Consider the following 19,808-nt stretch of genomic DNA (forward strand, 5'->3'; position numbering starts at 1 on the left):
TGGACCACTAACCCTGAGTTTATGTTTCCATTACCAGTAAAGCATAGCCCAGGGGTCGGCAACCTCAGGCACACAGCTCTTACCCTGGCGGGCCGGACCCATTTGTTTACCTGCCACCTCCGCAGGTTCGCCGCTCCAGGCCAATGGGGAAAGCGGCGGACAGCACATCCCTCGGCCCACGCCGCTTCCCTCCACCCACATTGGTCCGGAGCAGCGGACCTTGGGCAGTGGGAGCCGTGATTGGCCAAACCTGCCGAGGCAGCAGGTAAACAAACTGGTCCGGCCTGCCAGGGTGCCGACCCCTGGCATAGCCTGTCTTTTTTTTTTTTCTTCTTTTTTCTCTCCTGTCAAAGAGAGAGAGAGAGAGACAGAGAGAGAGAGAACTTGATTAGCTATGTGGCCATTTGGAACGCCTTGTGGAATCCCAAACTCTCAGGACTTCCACCATGGTAATTGTAATCCAAATCTTCTCTACTTGTTCACAGAAAACATAGTGGACCAACTGTCCATTTGAATCAGGTCCTCCTTTTAGGATAGCAGGTTTATGAAAGCCTTTTGTGCATTAAGGAATAGCTGAAGCCACAAAATGTTTAGTTCCTGAAGAGACTAAGGACCAAATTTCCAGAAGTGCTGGATACCTGGAACAGTTATAATAACTAATGGAAGCAGCAGATACACATTTTCCTAGGCAGAATGTTCTTGATCACGTTCAAGGTAATAAGCTGAGATGTGTGTGTACTATAGTTGTCTTTGGGGGAACAAACCAAGACTTATCTTTAACTCTAGTAGCTCCAGAACCCCAATGGTAGTATAGAATGGTTGGAACCCTTCCAAGATATTGTCCTTGACCTGCATATCAGAATACAGTTGCAAGACAAATTCAGTTTTATCCTGTTGATGTCACTAGTGCATATGTGTGACAAATTACAGTCACATGATGAACTGCACAGAGACCATGATTCAAGAAAGCATTTAACTATGTGCAGTCCTATTCAGTAAAGCAGCTATGTACATGTGTATGCCCCACTAATTTCAGTGGACATAAACGAACACATACTTAAGTGCCATTCTTGCACAGGAAAATTTCTGCCACTGATCCATCTCAGCTAGGACTACTGCTAACATTTCAAACCTCTTGCAGCTTCCAAACTGCCATTTTTCATAAACAATCTGATCAAATAAGTTTCATGGATTCACCGCCACCACCAGCTCCTCCCCCCAAGGTATTTTTATACACAGATATTATAATTCTAGTAATAATCTAAAGCTCTTCCAGAAGCAAACAGTGTATACGTCATCAGAAAGCTAGGAGTTTGCTATACCAGTACTCCTAGTGTAAATGCAGCTTACATAAGCAAAAAAAGAGTGCTTTTATTGGTATAGCCTTGCATCAGTTCCCAGCTATATCAGCACAAGCACTTTTTTGCCAGTATAACTGTGTACACACTAGGACTTTTACTGATATAAAAATTAGAGCTATCAAGTGATTAAAAAAATTAATCATGATTAATCGTGTTGTTAAACAATAATAGAATACCATTTGTTAATTATTTTTGGATGTTTTTTTACATTTTCGAATATATTGATTTCAGTTACAACACAGAATACGAAGTGTGCAGTGCTCACTTCATATTTATTTTTATTACAAATATTTGCACTGTAAAAAACAAAAGAATACTATTTTCAATTCACCTAATATAAGTACTGTAATGCAATCTCTTGATCATAAAAGCTGAACTTACAAATATCAAATTATGTACAAAAAATAACTGCATTCAAAAATAAAACAATGTAAAACTTTAGAGCCTACAAGTCCACTCAGCCCTGCTTCAGCCAATTGCTCAGACAAACAAGTTTGGTTACATTTGTAGGAGATAATGCTGCCCGCTTCTTGTTTATAATGTCACCTGAAAGAGAACAGGTGTTCGCATGACACCGTGGTAACTGGCATCGCAAGATATTTACATGGCAGATGCGCTAAAGATTCATGCTTTAACCACCATTCCAGAGGACATGCATCCGATGACGGGTTCTGTTTGATAACGATCCACAGTAGAGCAGACCGATGCGTGTTCATTTTCATCATCTGAGTCAGATGCCTCCAGCAGGTGGTTAATTTTCTTTTTTGGTGATTTGGGTTCTATAGTTTCGGCATCTGAATCTTGCTCTTTTAAGACTTCTGAAAGCACACCTCCATCCCTCTCAGATTTTGGATGGCACTTCAGATTCTTAAACCTTGGGTTGAGTGCTGTAGCTATTTTTAGAAATCTCACATTGATACCTTCTCTGCATTTTGTCAAATCTGCAGTGAAAGTGTTCTTAAAATGAACAACATGTGCTGGGTCATCATCCAAAACTGCTATAACATAAAATATATGGCAGAATGCGGGTAAAACAGAGAAGGGGACATAAAATTCTCCCCCAAGGAGTTCAGTCACAAATTTAAATCACACACTTTTTCTTAAATGATAATCGTCAGCATGGAAGCATGTCCTCTGGAATGGTGGCTGAAGCATGAAGGGGCACACAAATGTTTAGCATATCTGGCACTTAAATACCTTGCAACGCTGACTACAAACGTGCCATGTGAACGCCTGTACTCACTTTCAGGTGACACTGTAAATAGGAAGCAGGCAGCAGTATCTCCCGTAAATGTAAACAAACTTGTTTGTCTTAGTGATTGGCTGAACAAGAAGTAGGACTGAGTGGACTTGTAGGTTCTAAAGGTTTACATTGTTTTGTTTTTTAGTGCACTTAGATTAAAAAAAAATCTACATTCGTAAGTTACACTTTCACGATAGAGATTGTACTACGATACTTATGAGAGGTGAATTGAAAAATACTGTTTCTTTCGTTTATCATATTTACAGTGCAAATATTTGTAATAAAAAATAATATAAAGTGATCACTGTACACTTTGTACTCTGTGTGGTAACTGAAATCAATATATTTGAAAATGTAGAAAAACATCCAAAAATATTTAAATCGCAGTTAATATTTCTGAGTGAACTATGATTAATCAACAGCCCTAATAAAAATGCGCCGGGGGCGGGGGGAGACAACACCATAGTCCTAACCAACATTACTATACTAACAGAAGTTTCAAGTGTAGACCAGGCCTCACAGAAATGTAGGGGTAGGAGATTAATGGGAAGAGTGCTCATGCAGGCATTAAAAGTGCATGATAAACGTAAATTTTTGCTCTGATCTAATCTGGAAGAATCTCTGCAGGAAAGGCAGGTCAATCTCCACATTTGTGCAGTTCTTGACCTCTCTTCTGAGACTGCTGACAAGGGTGCCAAATGTGTTAACGTTACTATGGGGCACATGTGTAATGTGTATATTATAGATAAAAACAGGCTTTAGGATACTGAATTTTGAAGTTTTTCTGTATTGTTTACCTCTTAGAGAGTTGTAAAAGGAAAATAGTTCTGTTCCATTAGTTTCAGCAGCCCTCCATGTATAATTGGTCCTGTCTAATAGGACCAGATTTTGAGGTTCCGAGTTGCTGTTCTAGATAGAAACCAATAGCATAAATGCATGTGCTACCATCCTCACACTGGCCATTTTCTAAAGCAGGGGTTCTCAAACTGGGGGTCGGGACCCCTCAGGGGGTCGTGAGGTTATTACATGGGGGGTTGTGAGCTGTCAAACTCCACCCCAAACCCCGCTTTGCATTCAGCATTTATAATGATGTTATAAATTAAAAACTTTTTTATATATTTAAGCGGGGGGTCGCACTCAAAGGCTTGCTATGTGAAAGGGGTCACCAGTACAAAAGTTTGAGAGCCACTATTTTAAAGCTATTTCGTCTGACTACTACCTTTTAATTTCTTGAGTTTCCCCTGGCAGGCCCCCTGCTAGTTTCCCCTTTCCTGGGCTCCACTCCAAAACCACAAAGATGTTTAAACATTTTCACAACTGTTATATTTGTTTCACAGCCTTACAGTTCTGCTTGCAGTCTGAGTATTGTGACGTTACTCTAACTGCAGAACTGGGATATACTGAAGTCCTACTCATAATTTGTTATTTGGGAATTTACCTAATGGTTGTCAATGGGAGCTGCACATATATTGCATCTGCATGACAGAAACCGGGAAGTTAAGCTGTAAGTGAATTTTGGCTTGAAAACAATTGCATCCAGAAAAGGATTTTGGTTTTGTTTGATTTTTTTGAAGTGTTTGAAATACTGTAACTTAGGTAGATGCACCTAAAGGACAGGTTTCTCTCTAATGAGGATAATTTCTTTATTAAATTATGTTTTCATGGACTGCTTGGCCTCCCAATGGCAATCTCACAGAACACCTCCCCCATTCATAATTATGTCGACCAGTTCCTCTCTCAGTTTCAATTACATACCACCACTATGGCAGCTACAGTTATTAGTTACATGAAAAAGTAACGTATTTTTAGTTGCCCTTTAGATGTTATGCAGCAGCTTGAAATAAGGAAAGCCAGAACTATAAGACCAGCCAGTTCTCTTCTACTGCAGCAACTGCTCCAAAGACCACAGTTTGAGAACCACTAACCTAAAGGAACCAGATAAATATTTAAATGTAGGCCCAATCCTGTGACATACTGTGCATTCAAAACTTGTATTGGCTTCAATGGCACATGCCCATTTTGGCAATTTGTATAAGTAAATCCACAATGAACAAACACTAGTTTTATGAAGTCTTCAAGCAGAAACAAAACAAATGGAAAATATTTGCATAACAGTGCACATTACACAAATAAACAAGAAAGACAAAGATGTATTACAGCCTCCGCTTCTTCAGAAAGACCGCTCCATCTTCATAACTTTTTATATACCAAAGGAAAAAAAACACACCCAAGCATTTTATAAAAGGAGGCTGATGCATAGGATCTATTATTCAAGTTATTACAATAGTTTCTTTGTTGCTCAGCAGAATTGTTTTATTTATTTTAACAGAATCAAATATAACCTGTTAAGACTTTTCTGCAGTCTCCCAGGGTGGGAGGGAAATCTTTAAAACTTCTGATAAATGTTACTGAATATAACCAGAGAATGTTTCTTGTAGGGACATCAGAAGTAAAGAGGGTGTCTAAATAATGGGAGTTTTGGATATAAAAACAAACCTCCTCTCTTAAGTGATCACTGGAGGAAATATGTGGAAATCAAAATTCACACTATACAATGGTAAAGGAAATATGCTACCTGTGCAAATTAATGTGGATCTTTTTAACACAATGCCACACAATTCACTTTAATTGATAACTTACTGATGGTATCTGATTAAGAGACTAATACCAAATAGCAGGAGTATGGCAGTTCAGGATTAAGGACTCAGTTATAAGAACTATGCAAGAAAGTTTGTGTAGCACCTGCCTACACTACACATTTACTAGGCTTTCAAAATGCACAGACTAGCTAAAATGAGATGCTTCCTACAAAAATGCAAACGTATATTTTTCCAGTATAATTATATGAACTGAACTTATGTGGTGGTCACTTCCTCTTCTTGTATATGGATATCATAAAGAATCAAATTCCCATATAACAAGTTGTATGATTGAAAAGGACACTTAACAACTTGAAATCTAATCAGTTTTGAAATATGAACTAACACTAAAATTTCAGGTACCATTCCTATCCCTGAGTTTCCTTCATTCCTGTCTATTTTTATGACTTTACAATCTTGTTTGTTCTTTCCTCCCCTGCTGTTATGTTAAGAGATCCACAAAAAATAACAAGCAAAACTGCCTAAATGAAATATAGTAGCTAACTAAAACAATACATTGCTGACTTTCTACTGACCCAGCACTGATGCTATTATACACACACAGAAAAGGAGTCAAATTTGTGTCCATTCCATTCCAACTTCCGTATTTCCCAGACAGTAAAGGTTTCTATATAGAAAGGATGAAATTTTAATTTTAATATGCTTCCTACATAATGGAAAGAAAGATATGGAAATGACATTTTCAATAATTTTCCACTATTAAAGGTTAATAATATAACTATAGGAAGTTAAATTAAATCACGGTGAAGTTTAATTACATTTGAATTTCTGATTATCTAGTGTTTGCGATCAATTATTTTAGTATTTTAAAAGGAAATAAGATGATCTTCAAAAAGAATCCCAAGAGATTCTTAACAGAATACACAGCAACTCACAGAAAGAAATAAGGCCCTGATCCTACAAAGAAACATGCACGTTCTTAACTTTATACACTTCCAGTAGCCCCAATGAAGTTAACAGAAGTAGAGCTTGCTGGAAAATGGAATTTCTGCCACACAGAAAATTGTGTGCCAATTCAGAATGAACAGTAAGCACCTCAACAGTTTTTCTGCAGGACAAATTCTGAAAAATTCTGTTTTGTGAGAACTGAAACAATTTTTCTGGTGACCAGTTACTCACCTGGAAGGCTCTGGTCAATTTCATTTTCTCCTTACAGGCAGAAAGTTAAATTGACAAGAACCCTCAAAGTAGACTCAGCTGGACGCTGAGTTCTCTCCACTCCTCAACTGCCTAAGAGTTGGGAAGCACAGCCTCCCCATCTCCCTTCAGCCTAGATGAATCTGCTCCTTGGTTGTATACCTGTATGGGCTCTTGACAATTTCACTTCTGCTCTGACCACAGCCTTCAAATCAACCAAGGGTTCAGTCATTTACATTTTCCAGAAAAACTGAAATTTTCCCACAGAAAATTTTGATTTTAAGAAAAGGAGATTGAAGAAAATTCCTGACCAGGAAATATTCAAAATATAAAGTTAAATATATGCTTACCTTTTTGCAGGATTGGGTCTAAGTAAGGTCCAGTTTTCCTTGAAAGGAAATGGGGCCTCATCCAGCACCAACTGAAGTCCCACTGACTTCAATGGGCATTGCATCAGGCCGTAAAGGATTCATAGTTTTTTTTAAGGCCAGAAGGGACCATTAGATAATCCTGTTGGACTTCATATATACCAAGCCATAACACATCATGATTAAATGATATTTCACAGAAAGGCACCAGTCTTCATATGAACACTTCATGAGATGGAGATGCCACCCATTCTGATGGTATTTTGTGCCGATGATTAATCATCCTCACTTAAAAATTATGCCCTATTTGTTCTTTAAGTTTGTCTTGCTTTAATTTGCAGTCATTGGTTCTTGTTACAACTTTCTCCGCAAGATCAGAGAGCCCTTTAGTACTGTTTTTTTCTTCCCATTAAGGTTCTTCATGAAGCTCACACATCATTACCTAGGTTCTCATTATTATAAAATGCAATAAAACAAAGTTTTAATTTTACATTTTATATTAGTACTTAAATGACAATTACTTCACTTTGGTTTTGGTAAAGCCAATATAAAGCCCTTTACCGTCACTTCTCACTCACAATATGGAATATAAAACCAGGCCTCCATTTTCTAGAGTTCTTGCAAAAACTCTACCTGTCCAGTCACCCATTTGAGTAATTTTTTTTTTGGATGGGACAAGTAAAATATAAAAGTTTAATAATGTAACAAGTGAGCAGGATTTTTTTTTGTTTTGGGGCGTGGATGGGTTTCAGTGCCTTGGCTGGTTAGTTTCATGAGTTTTATAAGGTTAATATAACTACTCCCCTATAGTGATATAGGATGTGATCTTCAACGGAGTCAGGCATCCAAATCCTTTTGAAATCCAATGGTATTTGGGAACCAAACTCCTTTAGGTTCCTTTGAAAATCCCAAGCAGGAATTGTTTTGTTTCCAGCATCTTTAAATACTACCTTGAAAGGTAGCTGTTTAAAATCACACTGAAAACATTTTTTTAAAGAGGTATTTACTCTTTAAATATCTTATAAGTTTGGAAAGTTTTCTTCCGTGTCCATCACCATAGCACTTACCTTAAAGGACTACATATGGCAATGAGGAATGAAATATTGCTCAAAAATTATATACTTAAAAATAAAAAGCAGAAATATAAGATCGTGTGTGTTAACTCTTCCTACCTTCCATTTTCTATTTCCTAAGCCTTCCTGTGGATTATCTTAATTATAATTCATGGAGTCATATAATGTTTAGAACGTGTGAATTTAATTTATGAATTTATTTCCTACTACACCTCTACCCCAACATAACGCCACCCAATATAACACGAATTCGGATATAACGCGGTAAAGCAGTGCTGTGGGGGTTGGGGCTGTGCGCTCCGGCGGATCAAATCAAGTTTGATATAACACAGTTTCACCTATGCGGTAAGATTTTTTGGCTCCCGAGGACAACGTTATATTGAAGTAGAGGTATATTTTCCTTTTAATCAATTCTACAGAAAAATCTGATGTCCTACTTCTATACCTCAGGGGTTTTGTTTAGTTTTTTTTCCCTCCCCAAAGAACTGCGTGCCTCTTTTCCTTCTAGAAAAGTACTGAACCATTGTCTCTCTCTGCTTTTTGCAGTTCTGTAACCTTCTTGTGAAACAAATAAAATTACCTGAAACAGTATTTTTGGCAATGTACATTAAAATCAAATTTCTTCTATAATTAAAGAGGAAGAACCAACCACTTCTCATTGCCTTTTTATCTGTCAGCAGGAAAATTGTAGTTAATATATGCAATTGGTGGATAAGTGAACCTCAAAATATTTCAGACTTTTTGCCTTTAAAAAACTAAAGCTCTGTTTTAGTTCCCCTGTTGGTTCAGAGCAAGAACTTTGGACTTATCTATGTTAACTGAAAACAAGGAACAATAGCCACATCCATATATGCAATTATCAGCGACTGAATCTCTTTGGAGGATGCACTAGAGATGGCCTGCAAAAAAACTAACATTTGTCTCCACATATGTTATAGAAATACCAACTATTCTCCAGTTAGCCTCCATTTCAAGTTGGCTTTCACTGTACATATGAAACAAACAGAAAGTAACTCAGGAAAAGAAAAGGTAGGACATATCTATGGCATGTCTCTATACACAATTTATAATTAACCAATGAAATCAGACTTTTTTCCCCAATTGAGTCTTTTAGATTGTTATACACACTGTTAAGATAAACCAATTAATAATCTGGGACATGTGAGTTACATGTAAGGAGGTTTTCAATAACATAGCATGTAAGTAAGCACCCCCCACAACTTTATCAAAAACCATTTTTACATTAACAGAAGCTATTTTGGAAAGAGAGGTTTGAAGCTTCTTTGCCAAAGTTTGTCCGAACTATCAATGAGAAGTGTGACTGTCACAATTCAATGGCTCTTTTCCTGGTTCAGGGAAAATTATTTCTTCAATTTTTATTCAAGGAAGTGGACAGTGACTTCAACAAATAGTCTTACTTATCCACCTGAGAGGTTATCAACTTAAAGAAACTTATAGGACAATCAGTCTTCCTTAGTGACCAAATTCCTATTTTCTTCAGAGCCTCTAAACTTCTTTCAGTAATGTGATCATCCAGTTATTATTTTTCATCCAGACATGACAACAGTGTTGTACAGCTATTTGGTAGTTACGGCATTTTGAGAGGCTGCTGTTTTTTCCTCCCCATGTTAATTATGTGGATGTATTTTTTGTTGGGAGGTGCAAACAGAATGAAATACACACCTCTTACTCTTTTATAAACCCAAATAAAACAAAACAATATTGTACATTAGCCACTTATCCTCTGATTCAGATTTATACAATTATTCACTAAAGCACTCAAATATTTATCTTCAGATCTTTTGTGGTACCATCACCAGGAGTGATGATAAAAACAAACATTTTGATGTTGCCACTTTCCTGATATCTCAACTGCATAATATCTATCACTATTATGCCAAAAGAAAAGTTAAAGGTTTGAATAAACTATTCTACATGTGTTGAGGATGCCTGTAGAAGACATCATTTTGAAGGGATCCTTTTAAAATGTACCCTCTTTAACCAATTCTATACTTCAGCAAGTTCATATTCCAAGCATCTTGTGTTAAAATATCTTCTAATCCATGCTCTACGACATCCCAAGTGTGGTCAAAGTTTTTTTTACCACATCCATATATTCAGTCAAGCATTTCATTATTTGGATATAAACACTTGTTCAGAAAAGGTGGCCCCCATTATTTATTTAAGAGAAATGGAGTGGCAGGCATATTGTGCACTGAAGCATACAGTGGCAGAACTCTAATTTCTACTATGTGTCGAAATAAGCCATCATCACCAAAACAAAGATAAATGTGGAAGAAAAATAATCTATGTAATAGAGAGGAAGTTTATCCTCCAAGATATCAGCTAGATATAATTATTTAAGAGTCTTAGGAGCTTCACTGTTCCTTCTCCATTGGTTGCATTCTGCAGACCAATTTCTCATAATAATTACATTTAATATTTTTTCAAGGTAATAGCATAAGATAGCAGTGGGCTAGTTCCTGAACACAATTTGACACACAAAAAAAGCTAGATAATTACTGTCTATTACATTGTTATTTGCAAGTATTGTTCTTATTTCTTTCAGCTTCCAGTCACCAAAACAAGCTTGCATTTCAGATGTTATTTTCTCAGCTACCAAGACTGCATACATACTCTTCAGTGGAGCTATACAAAATGGATTTTTTTTTCTTTGTGGGCAATTAAAAAAAACATTTCATTTCAACAACAAAAAAGATTATGTGTAGACTGACCATTTTTAAGCATTCGGGGGCTAGAATAAAATTAAAAAAAAAAAAGTCATTTCAAACCAAAAAAAAAGTTTTCTTTCAAAAATGTCTAAATAACAAGTTTGATTGTGTTTAGGTTTTTTTTGTTTTGTTTTTTAAACTAAAGCAAACGTATCTGGTGAAACTGACAAAAACTTTTACCCAGTTCTAATCTGGAATTGCAGATGGCAGCAAAAGTTAGTCTTTTAATTTATCTGCTTCAATCAAGGGTTAAGGACAATTCTTGAATGAATGCTACGGTAACCTAGTGGGTTAACACCATGTCACAGTGCATCTCCACAGTACTGAAGAATTTTAAATCTTTCTACAGTATGTTTGATCCCTTTAACATTATGTAAAAATATTCCTGAGCCACACTCCTTACAGTTGGTATCAACCTTCAGTCACAGTTCTCACACAAGATCTTTTTTCCCCAAAGGATATAAATTATAATATTTCCCTCATTTTACATAGTGATCAAACTTGACATACTGATACTTCTTTTGGCTCAAACATATAAACCAAGTCTGTATCATGTCTATACGTATAAAAAGAAAAAAAAACACCACCAAATGAATGTTATTTAGGTTGCAAAGTCAAGAACTAGAAAATTAGGCAATGCTAGATTTAGGTTGCACAGGCAGCCTTAATTCTGCTCCCTTGCACATCTATCATGTGCACTAAATGAGGCAGGGATCATTCAGGGAAAATAAAAAGTATGTGAAAATTAAACACTGCATCAACACATACACATGAAGAGAAGAATGAAGGTTGCACCAACAACTGTAAATCTGCCATTTCCTAACTTTTGAATGCTTTACTTTGCTATCTTTTTGTATGTAATTTCCTAGAATTATTGTTTTAAAGGAAAAAGGTAAAAACAAATTCCATTATGTACAACTGTTACAGCTTAGATATAATGCATCATCAGTAGAGTTTGAACCATTTACCTTGGCACTACAACACAGACTGTTACCATGTGAGCTACAGAGCCTACATTAGCTGGTATAAGAAGGCTGTTATTCCAGAGGACAGGATAGACCACTCGGGCAATGTGCTATATCTGGGGGGTTGCTGAGAGGAGCCCAGTCCCCCACCCCTCCTTCCCCCCACATACTCCTCGTCCTAGATGGTGTCAACTGGGGCCACATGCTGAGTACCAGTGGGGGAACACCCCCACTACAGATGCTCTGACATCTTTCAAGTGTTCCCGCTATAGCATGTGCAGCAACATTGTCAGCGCTGCCTCAGATCATATTTAGTTATTTTAGCATACTGCCAAAGTTTTGCTGAGGAATGCAAGAAACAGAAGATAAGTGATGATTTTCAGTTTATATCTCAGCCAAAGCTGAATGGAATTTCATGGAAGAAAGACAAGGCACTTCTGTAGGCTAAGAGATATCCCCCTGTTCAATATCTAAAGCAAACAATGTAAGTGTGAAAACTTCTCAAAGAAGATGTCAATCTTTTATCATCAAAGGTTTAGGGGATGCTCCCTTATAATAAACAAAGGCAAAAGTTAATGCAACATTAAAGTTACGAAAAATTTTAAAAAGCACAAAAGGAAGTAACAAGAGTCCTGTTGTAAGTAATTAACTAATATATATTTTCAGTGTGTGAGAAGTAGCTGATTAAATGAATAACGGAACACATACAGCATGTGCAGTGTGGGTGACAATGTTAGAGAAGACTGAAGGGGGGGGGGGAGAAAGAGTTCCTACCCATTCCCACTGAGATCAACAGTAGAAGAAGTGGGCTCATTTTGCTGGAGAGTTTTCTCAAGGAGTAGTTTAATAGGACAGTAATGTTAATTTACACTGGGAGAGATGTATTTTTCCCAAGCAGGAAAGAGAAAGGATCACATTTTTGAAAAAAATGCCAAAAGGACACAGAAGCCTATGGATTTATCTACATGGGACAGCAACATTGGTATAACTTGAATCTGCTTTTAAACCAATCTAATTAAACTGGTGCAAAAACTTACGGACAGATTTTCATACAACTCCCTTAAATGATTCTGAAAGCTTTACCTCGGAATTTTTCTTACACAAGCTTAATGTAAGAAAACTATGGAATACAAAATAATTGCACAGATATCCTGAAAAGGGACTGCAAATTTCACACCTACTATTTTCATTAGTGTTATGGCAGGGGCTTTTGGGGATAATTTTACTGTGGGTGTATGTCAATATCTCACACACACACACACACAGTTCAGGTGTAGCTTCTCTCATTGAGGCACTCCAGATTAAGGACATTCATTCATACCTAAATGAATGTCCTGGAACCAGGGCCTCATTAGGTTTTGATAAAGTTTCAGAGATGCTCGCTGAACGTGTTCAGAAGATATTTTTCCACTCACTTTACTTTTAATGGGTTTTTTTTTGCCTAAAGTTGACTAAGAAACACTCTCATGAAGGTCTAGCTACATGCCAAATAGAGAGTTTCTTTATTCAGCCAATTCTGAGATATTACTCAGCAGGAGATTTTAAAAATATATACATTAAATGGCCTGATTTTCAGAGGTGCTGAGCACATGTAGCTTCGATCAACTTTTACATGGCCCTTCAATAGCTCTAAATATCAAACCAATTAATTATTTTTTTAAATTGACTTTATGTTTTCCTTCTTTTATAACTCAAATGACTTACATTTTCCTCACTCCATAGAAAAGGCATAGCAAGTTTCATCCCCAAGAGAGATACAGCTTAAAAATAGTATTAGAAAAGGGGTTAGTTTCCATGAAGACTGCAAGTAGCATTAACCATAGCATTCACTATCATGTTGTGGAACTGTACTTAAAAACTGCCCACGTATTAATTCTCATAGTATTTTATCCTTCAGGGAAGGGAGATTAGACCATGAAGATGTTGGGCTACAGTAAAATCAGTTCTCTCTTCAGTAAAGTCAAAATCAAACAAATCAAAAACAAACTTTTTTGTTTGATTCACAGATAGTTTAGGAAAATATACACCTTTCAACTTTGGACTCTGAGGCAATATGCTAAGCCAAACAATTTATATTAAGAACTTGCCTTTAAACCATTTTTTTAAATTGTTATTTTTTAACTACACTTTTAAACCCCAGAGCACTGCCAAAAATATAATTTCTGGTCCGAGGAACCAGTGAACATTACATGTCCAACTGCTTCAGCACAAGGCTGGAAACAAATGCTGGAATATCTGTGGAATCTGGGAATGGAAGTTTTCCCAACAATGTAGAGCACTTATTTCTATCCCTGATTTTTCATAAGATTTCATATATTAAAACTGGGTGATTCCAATCATCATAATGCCCCTCTCCTTACCCTCCTCCTCCATACTTATGTGATGGCCTCGTTTTAGTGAGAACTAAAACTAAAAAAAAGCTAGAACTGGTTCAACACTGTCTGAACATTTAAATTCTGAACTGCTATTTAATTCAACCTGTTTAATTCCTGTACCCTTGTTATGTGTGAACATTCAAGCAAACAGAATTGCTTGCAAACGTTTTTGGAACTAGACTGAATGTATGAATACCTATTTTTCATGTGAACAAGAATATTTGTTACTTGCCATTAACCTGTTTTAAAATATTAATTATCTCATCAAGAAGCAGAAATAATTTCATTTCTCCAATCACAAACCATGAACAGAGTACAATCCAACTGAAGTCTGCTACCAACCCAGAGAGGCTGAAAGCTGTTCGTCCAAGCTATTCAACACATATATTAACAGAAATCAGAACAGAAGAGGGCTACATTCTCAACAACCATTATTTGTAAAGAATAATTTGACCAGCTCTAACCGTACATTATACATCAAATGATATAATTTATTTGTAGTATTATAGTAGCACTCAAAGGCCAATCAGGATCAGGGCCCTGTTGTGGTAAACATTATGAACACAAACATATGGTCCCTGCCACAAGTATCTTACAAAGCATTCATCTCGCTTAATCCTAAAACGAGAATACTGGTGCTATAAAAACAATGCTGGAATTGAAATTAGTATGGAGAGAGAGGCACATCAAAAAAATCTCTTTTCCTAAATTATGTGCCATATTTATTTCCTGTCCCCTACTGTACGTTGTGTTTTTGAATATCAACTAGGTAAAGTCCCAGTTCAGCAAAACTGAAGTCAGTGTGCCTCTCTGACACAGCCTTCTGTCCCAGGTCTCTGACATCGTAAGAAGTAGGTTTCCACATTCAAGAGGTATTAAAACTCATTTAATGTAAGTGAATGAAATCTGAAAAAAAATAAGTTTCAGTGCTCTCTTCATTTAGTTAAGCTGTTCTAAGGCCTCATAAATTTGAAAATAGATAAATGAAGCCAAGTTACAATCTTGCAACTTTGCTCTCCTCCCCCACATAAAGGAAATCTCTCAGTGTTAGCTTTTTGGAAATTACCAGTCTCTCATTAACTCACACAAGTTCTAAATTAGATTTCCAGTACACCAGCAGTCCTTGTTTAAAATATTGGTAACACAGACATATAATTTTAACAGGCGATAATTGCTTTGATACTAGTTTGGGTCCATTTTAGTTTGTATTTACACTTCTGCATACAACAAACTCCTGCAGGCACTAAAACCAGTACACTACACAATTTTCAGTGTATCTACGTATATTTTATACATAGATACAAAAACTGCACACAAGATAAAGGTTTAAGCTGCTGCGGGAATTTACAATATACTGACGTTTAAAATAAAAAGAGCAAGATTAGGATCACAGAAATTTTACCCCATTCATGATTTTTTTTATATAATGGAAACATTTTTAAACTAACTTTTCAATTTTAGTTTTAACTATACAATTGTACTTTAAATTTTTTGCTGTGTCTTGAAGTACATCAAAAGGAAGTCTGCCAAATAATCAGTGAGGCCTTGGGAAGATCCAGGTGCTAAAGGAGCACTCCAGGAAGACAAAGCTACTGCAGAAAAGCTAAATGAATTCTTTGCATCTATCTTCCCTGCAAAGAACATGAGGGAGATACCTTCGCCATTATTTTTAGGTGACAAATCTGAGAAACTGCCCCAGATTGAGATGTCAATAGAGGAAAAATTCATAAATTAAATAATAAGTTATCACCAGAGCTGGATGATATTCATCCAAGACTTCTGAAGGAACTCAAATATGAAATTGCAGAACTGCTACCTGTGGTATGTAACATAGCACTTAAATCAGTCTTGGCAACAGATGACTGGCAGATAACTAATGTGATGCCAATTTTGAAAACAGGCTTCAGAGGCACTCCTGGCAATTACAGGCCAATAGGCCTAACTTCGGTACCAGGCAAATTGATTGAGACTGTAACAAAGAACAGAATTGTCAGACACACAGATGAACACAATATGTTGTAGAGAATCAACAGATTTCGTAAAGGGAAATCATGCTTCACTAATCTATTAGAATTCTTTGAGGGTGTCAACAAACATAGATAAGGATTATCTAGTGGATATAGTGTACTTAGACTTTCAGAAAGCTTTTGACTAGGTCCCTCCCCAAAGGCTCTTAAGAAAACTAAGCAGGCATGTTATAATAGGGAAGGGCCTCTCTTGGATCAGAACTGGTTTCAAGATAGAAAACAAAGGGTAGGAATAAATGGTCAGCTTTCATAATGGCAAAAGGAAAATAGTGGAGTCCCCCAAAGATCTGTATTCGGACCAGTGCCATTCAGCAGATTCATAAATGATTTGGAAAGCAAACTGTGAAGAGATACAAAGGCATCTCACAAAACTAAGTGACTGGGAAAGGAAGTGGAAGATGAAATTCAATGTTGATAAATGCAAAGTACTGCACATTGGAAAACATAATCCCAACTATACATTCAAAATGATGGGGTCTAAATTAGCTGTTGCCACTCAAGAAAGAGATCTTGGGATTCACTGCATGATAGTTCTCTGAAAACATTCCCTCCATGTGCAATGGCAGTCAAAAAAGCTAACTATGTTAGGAACCATTTGGAAAGGGATAGATAATAAATCAGAAAATATAATGCCACTATGTAAATCCATGGCACACCCACATCTGAAATATTATATGCAGTTCTGGTCACCCTATCTCAAAAAATATATATATTAGAACTGAAAAATACAGAAAAAGGAAACAAAAACTATTAGGGGTGTGGAACAGCTTCCATACAAGGAGAGATTAAAAAGACTGGGATAGTTCAGTTTAGAAAAGAGATGACTGAGGAGAGATATGAGAGCGGTCTATAAAATCATGAATATTGTGGAGAAAGTGAATAAGGCGGTGTTATTTCATCCTTCACATAACACAAGAATCAGGGGTCATCCAATGAAAGTTAACTGAAGGACAAAACTATTGCTGGGTTCAAAAAATAATTAGATAAGTTCATGGAGGATAGGTCCATCAGTGCTCTGGGTGACCTTAAATCTCTCACTGTTAGAAGCTGGATCACTTGATAAATTTCCCTGTTCTGTTCCCTCCCTCTGAAGCATTTGTCACCGGCCACTGTTGAAAGACTGGTTGCTGAGCTAGATGGACCATTGGTCTGACCCAGTATGGCTATTTTTACGTTCTCATGTATATGTTTTAGTGTCAATGTGTTGATGGCACAGAGCTTTTGGTCCTATGCCTAATAATTCATTTCAGATACATTATTAAACTGTAGAGCACTGCTTTAATGACTTACTGGTAAATTTCAAGACAAAATCTGCACAGCAGCAAACTGTAATTCTTGACAGCCTTGCAGAACATAGCTGCACTGTGCAATATCAAACAGAAGATTTAGGAACAGCCACATGAGAATCTAACCTAATGGTGGGCAATCTGCAGGCCGCATGCGGCCCATCAGGGTAATCTGACTGCAGGCTGCAAGACATTTTGCTGACATTGACTGTCTGCAGACACGTTGCCCTGCAGCTCCCAGTGGCTACGGTTCGCCATTCCCAGCCAATCGGAGCTGCGGGAAGCAGCGGGCCTGTGGACGGTCATCAGCAAAATGTCACACCGCCCACAGTCAGGTTGCCCTGGCGAGCTGCAGGTTGCCCGCCACTGATCTAACCCATTCAGCCAAAGAACTGCCTCACAGTGCTTCCTATACTACTTGGAAAACATTCTACTGCATACTAAAATTGAGTGAGCACAGGATGTCCAACTCAACAAAAGGCCACTAGTATTGGTGGTCTAAGATGAGATTTTAAGGGACACTCTCAACTTGAATGTTTTTTCAATTTACTAATTTCAAAAAATTCCCATTTCTGATAAAATATTCTTTAATCAGCATGTAGAGAATATTTTGATTTGATATTTGTTGATGTCCCTTTAAAAAGCCTAGCTGAGAATGGAAAGTCAGGCACACTCAGGAAAGTACTTAAATCTGTGCTTAACCTTAAAGATGTGTTTAAGAGCTTTCCTGAAATGAGGTGCAGTTAAGCATATGATATTTTTACTATTCTGAATTGGGGCCTAGGTAAGTAAACTAAAAGGGCATACACAGAATTTACAGAGTGGAAGAAAAATGATTGCTGGAACTAACAATGAAATTAGAATGGGGGAAGAACTATCCTCCAATTTCTATGTGAAAGTATTTTTGTGTGCTTTGTGGCAAAAGTAATACAACATGCACACTTTACATGTTAGGGACACACAACAAAGGAAAAAAATGGAAAAAAATAGGTAAGTACCTTATGCAGTTTTTCAAATTTTCATTAATTATTTATCTGTAGAACCTATGACAAATGTATATTCAAAAGAACATACAGCAAAATTTAGACAAAAATTTCTGTATGATTGTTTGCTTACCTCTGAGGGGGAATATAAGGAGCAGATACTGTTGGCATAGCTGTACAGGGTTCAACCACTGATTTCTTGGCCTTTTTTGCCTTTTTTCTGACTTTTGATGTAGACCTTGCAGTTCTGACTGATCCCTCTTTTCTACACACACCATTTTTCAAGTCAGCTTCTCCATAAATATTTAGAGGTCGCCGTATACAACCTGGTGGAGTATGTACATCACAATAGGCCGTCTTTTTTACAGAGAATGTTGTCCCACTGCCTGTTAATTCTTTCACGGGTTCCATTTTCATATACAAACCAGCCTTTTGAGCACATGTCACATGGAATGCTGTGTAACAGTTTGCTTTGTGGCACTGGATGCAGGCACCAACACCTTTCTGTTTACAGAGGTAGCATGTTAACTTCCATCTGGCTGGGGGAATGTTTCTGACACCATCAATTGGCTCAATAAAAACTGTATTGGCAAATCCAACTTCTGGAATCCACAAAGCACACACAACATGTCCCCAGCGGTCATCATCAGTTTTTTTAAAGGCACCTCCCTTGTTTGGGCACAGCACACAGTCTACAGGCCGGGAATGGGACTGCAGACAGCGTCTGCAGAGCCACTGACCCTCAGGTATATATGGCACCCCATAGCACTCCTGATGCACAGCTAAATTACACATATCACAAAATAAGATTACATTGCTGTTCTGACATTCACCATCCATGCATATACAACATACTGCATCTTCATCAATTAAAGACTGATGGTCACCCTGTTTTTGGTTCTCACAGTAAGACTCTTTTTCAAACCTGTCCATAAGGAATTCAAACATATTTTGTGACACAACTGATACTCCATCACTTTTTCGCTTTTCATTTATTATCTCTAACCATGCATAATCTTCTTCATCCATGTCATACTCCACTTCGTTGTCAAGTTCTTCTGCTGACTTTTCGATGAACTTATAATAAATTGGAGGTCTCCGAGGGGCAGAAGGTGGACTGTACTCAACAATACGTACTTTTGGTTCTGGAAGAGGACTTGTTGTAGCAGGTGTACCATGCGCACTTGGAAGAGCTTCATTTTTCTTTTTCACTTTGTTATTTTTATGCCGCTTGGCTCTCAGACAAACTGGTGGTCTCTCACTATTTTCTTTATTGCTGTTGCATTCACTCATTTCTTGTGCTGTGAGATCATCTTCTAATATTATCTCTAATGGATCAAAAATACTGATCCTGTGCAGGCGACCTTCAATTTCTATTTCAACCATCCTTTGAGCTTGAGCATATGTCAAAGTTTCTCGTGTAGGGGAGTGTTTAATACTGCACGGGGAAGAAGAATGCCTTGCTGCAGATACTCGATGGCATCTTCCTTTTCTCCTCATTTGGTAATGATTACCTAAAATTATAATCAGAGTTATTATATTGCATTTTAAATATTTCTCTCCCTTGCTAAAGTATAAAAATGAATACAGTAAAAAAC

The 19,808-nt window shown here is 37.1% G+C and overlaps 1 protein-coding gene across 7 annotated transcripts in view; it reads right to left on the reverse strand.

Moving 5' to 3' along the window:
• BRD1 (bromodomain containing 1) overlaps positions 1–19,808 on the reverse strand; it is a 156,949-nt gene that overhangs the window by 89,002 nt on the left and 48,139 nt on the right. For all 7 annotated transcript variants that reach the window (XM_045030552.1, XM_045030561.1, XM_045030581.1 and 4 more), the window contains one exon: positions 18,344–19,724. In XM_045030552.1, the coding sequence (XP_044886487.1) occupies positions 18,344–19,710 (1,367 nt within the window). In that variant the 5' untranslated portion in view covers positions 19,711–19,724. The remainder of the gene's footprint in view (positions 1–18,343; positions 19,725–19,808) is intronic.

The sequence above is a fragment of the Mauremys mutica genome, chromosome 1 (assembly GCF_020497125.1).
Source record: "Mauremys mutica isolate MM-2020 ecotype Southern chromosome 1, ASM2049712v1, whole genome shotgun sequence".
Taxonomy (NCBI): Eukaryota; Metazoa; Chordata; order Testudines; family Geoemydidae; genus Mauremys; species Mauremys mutica.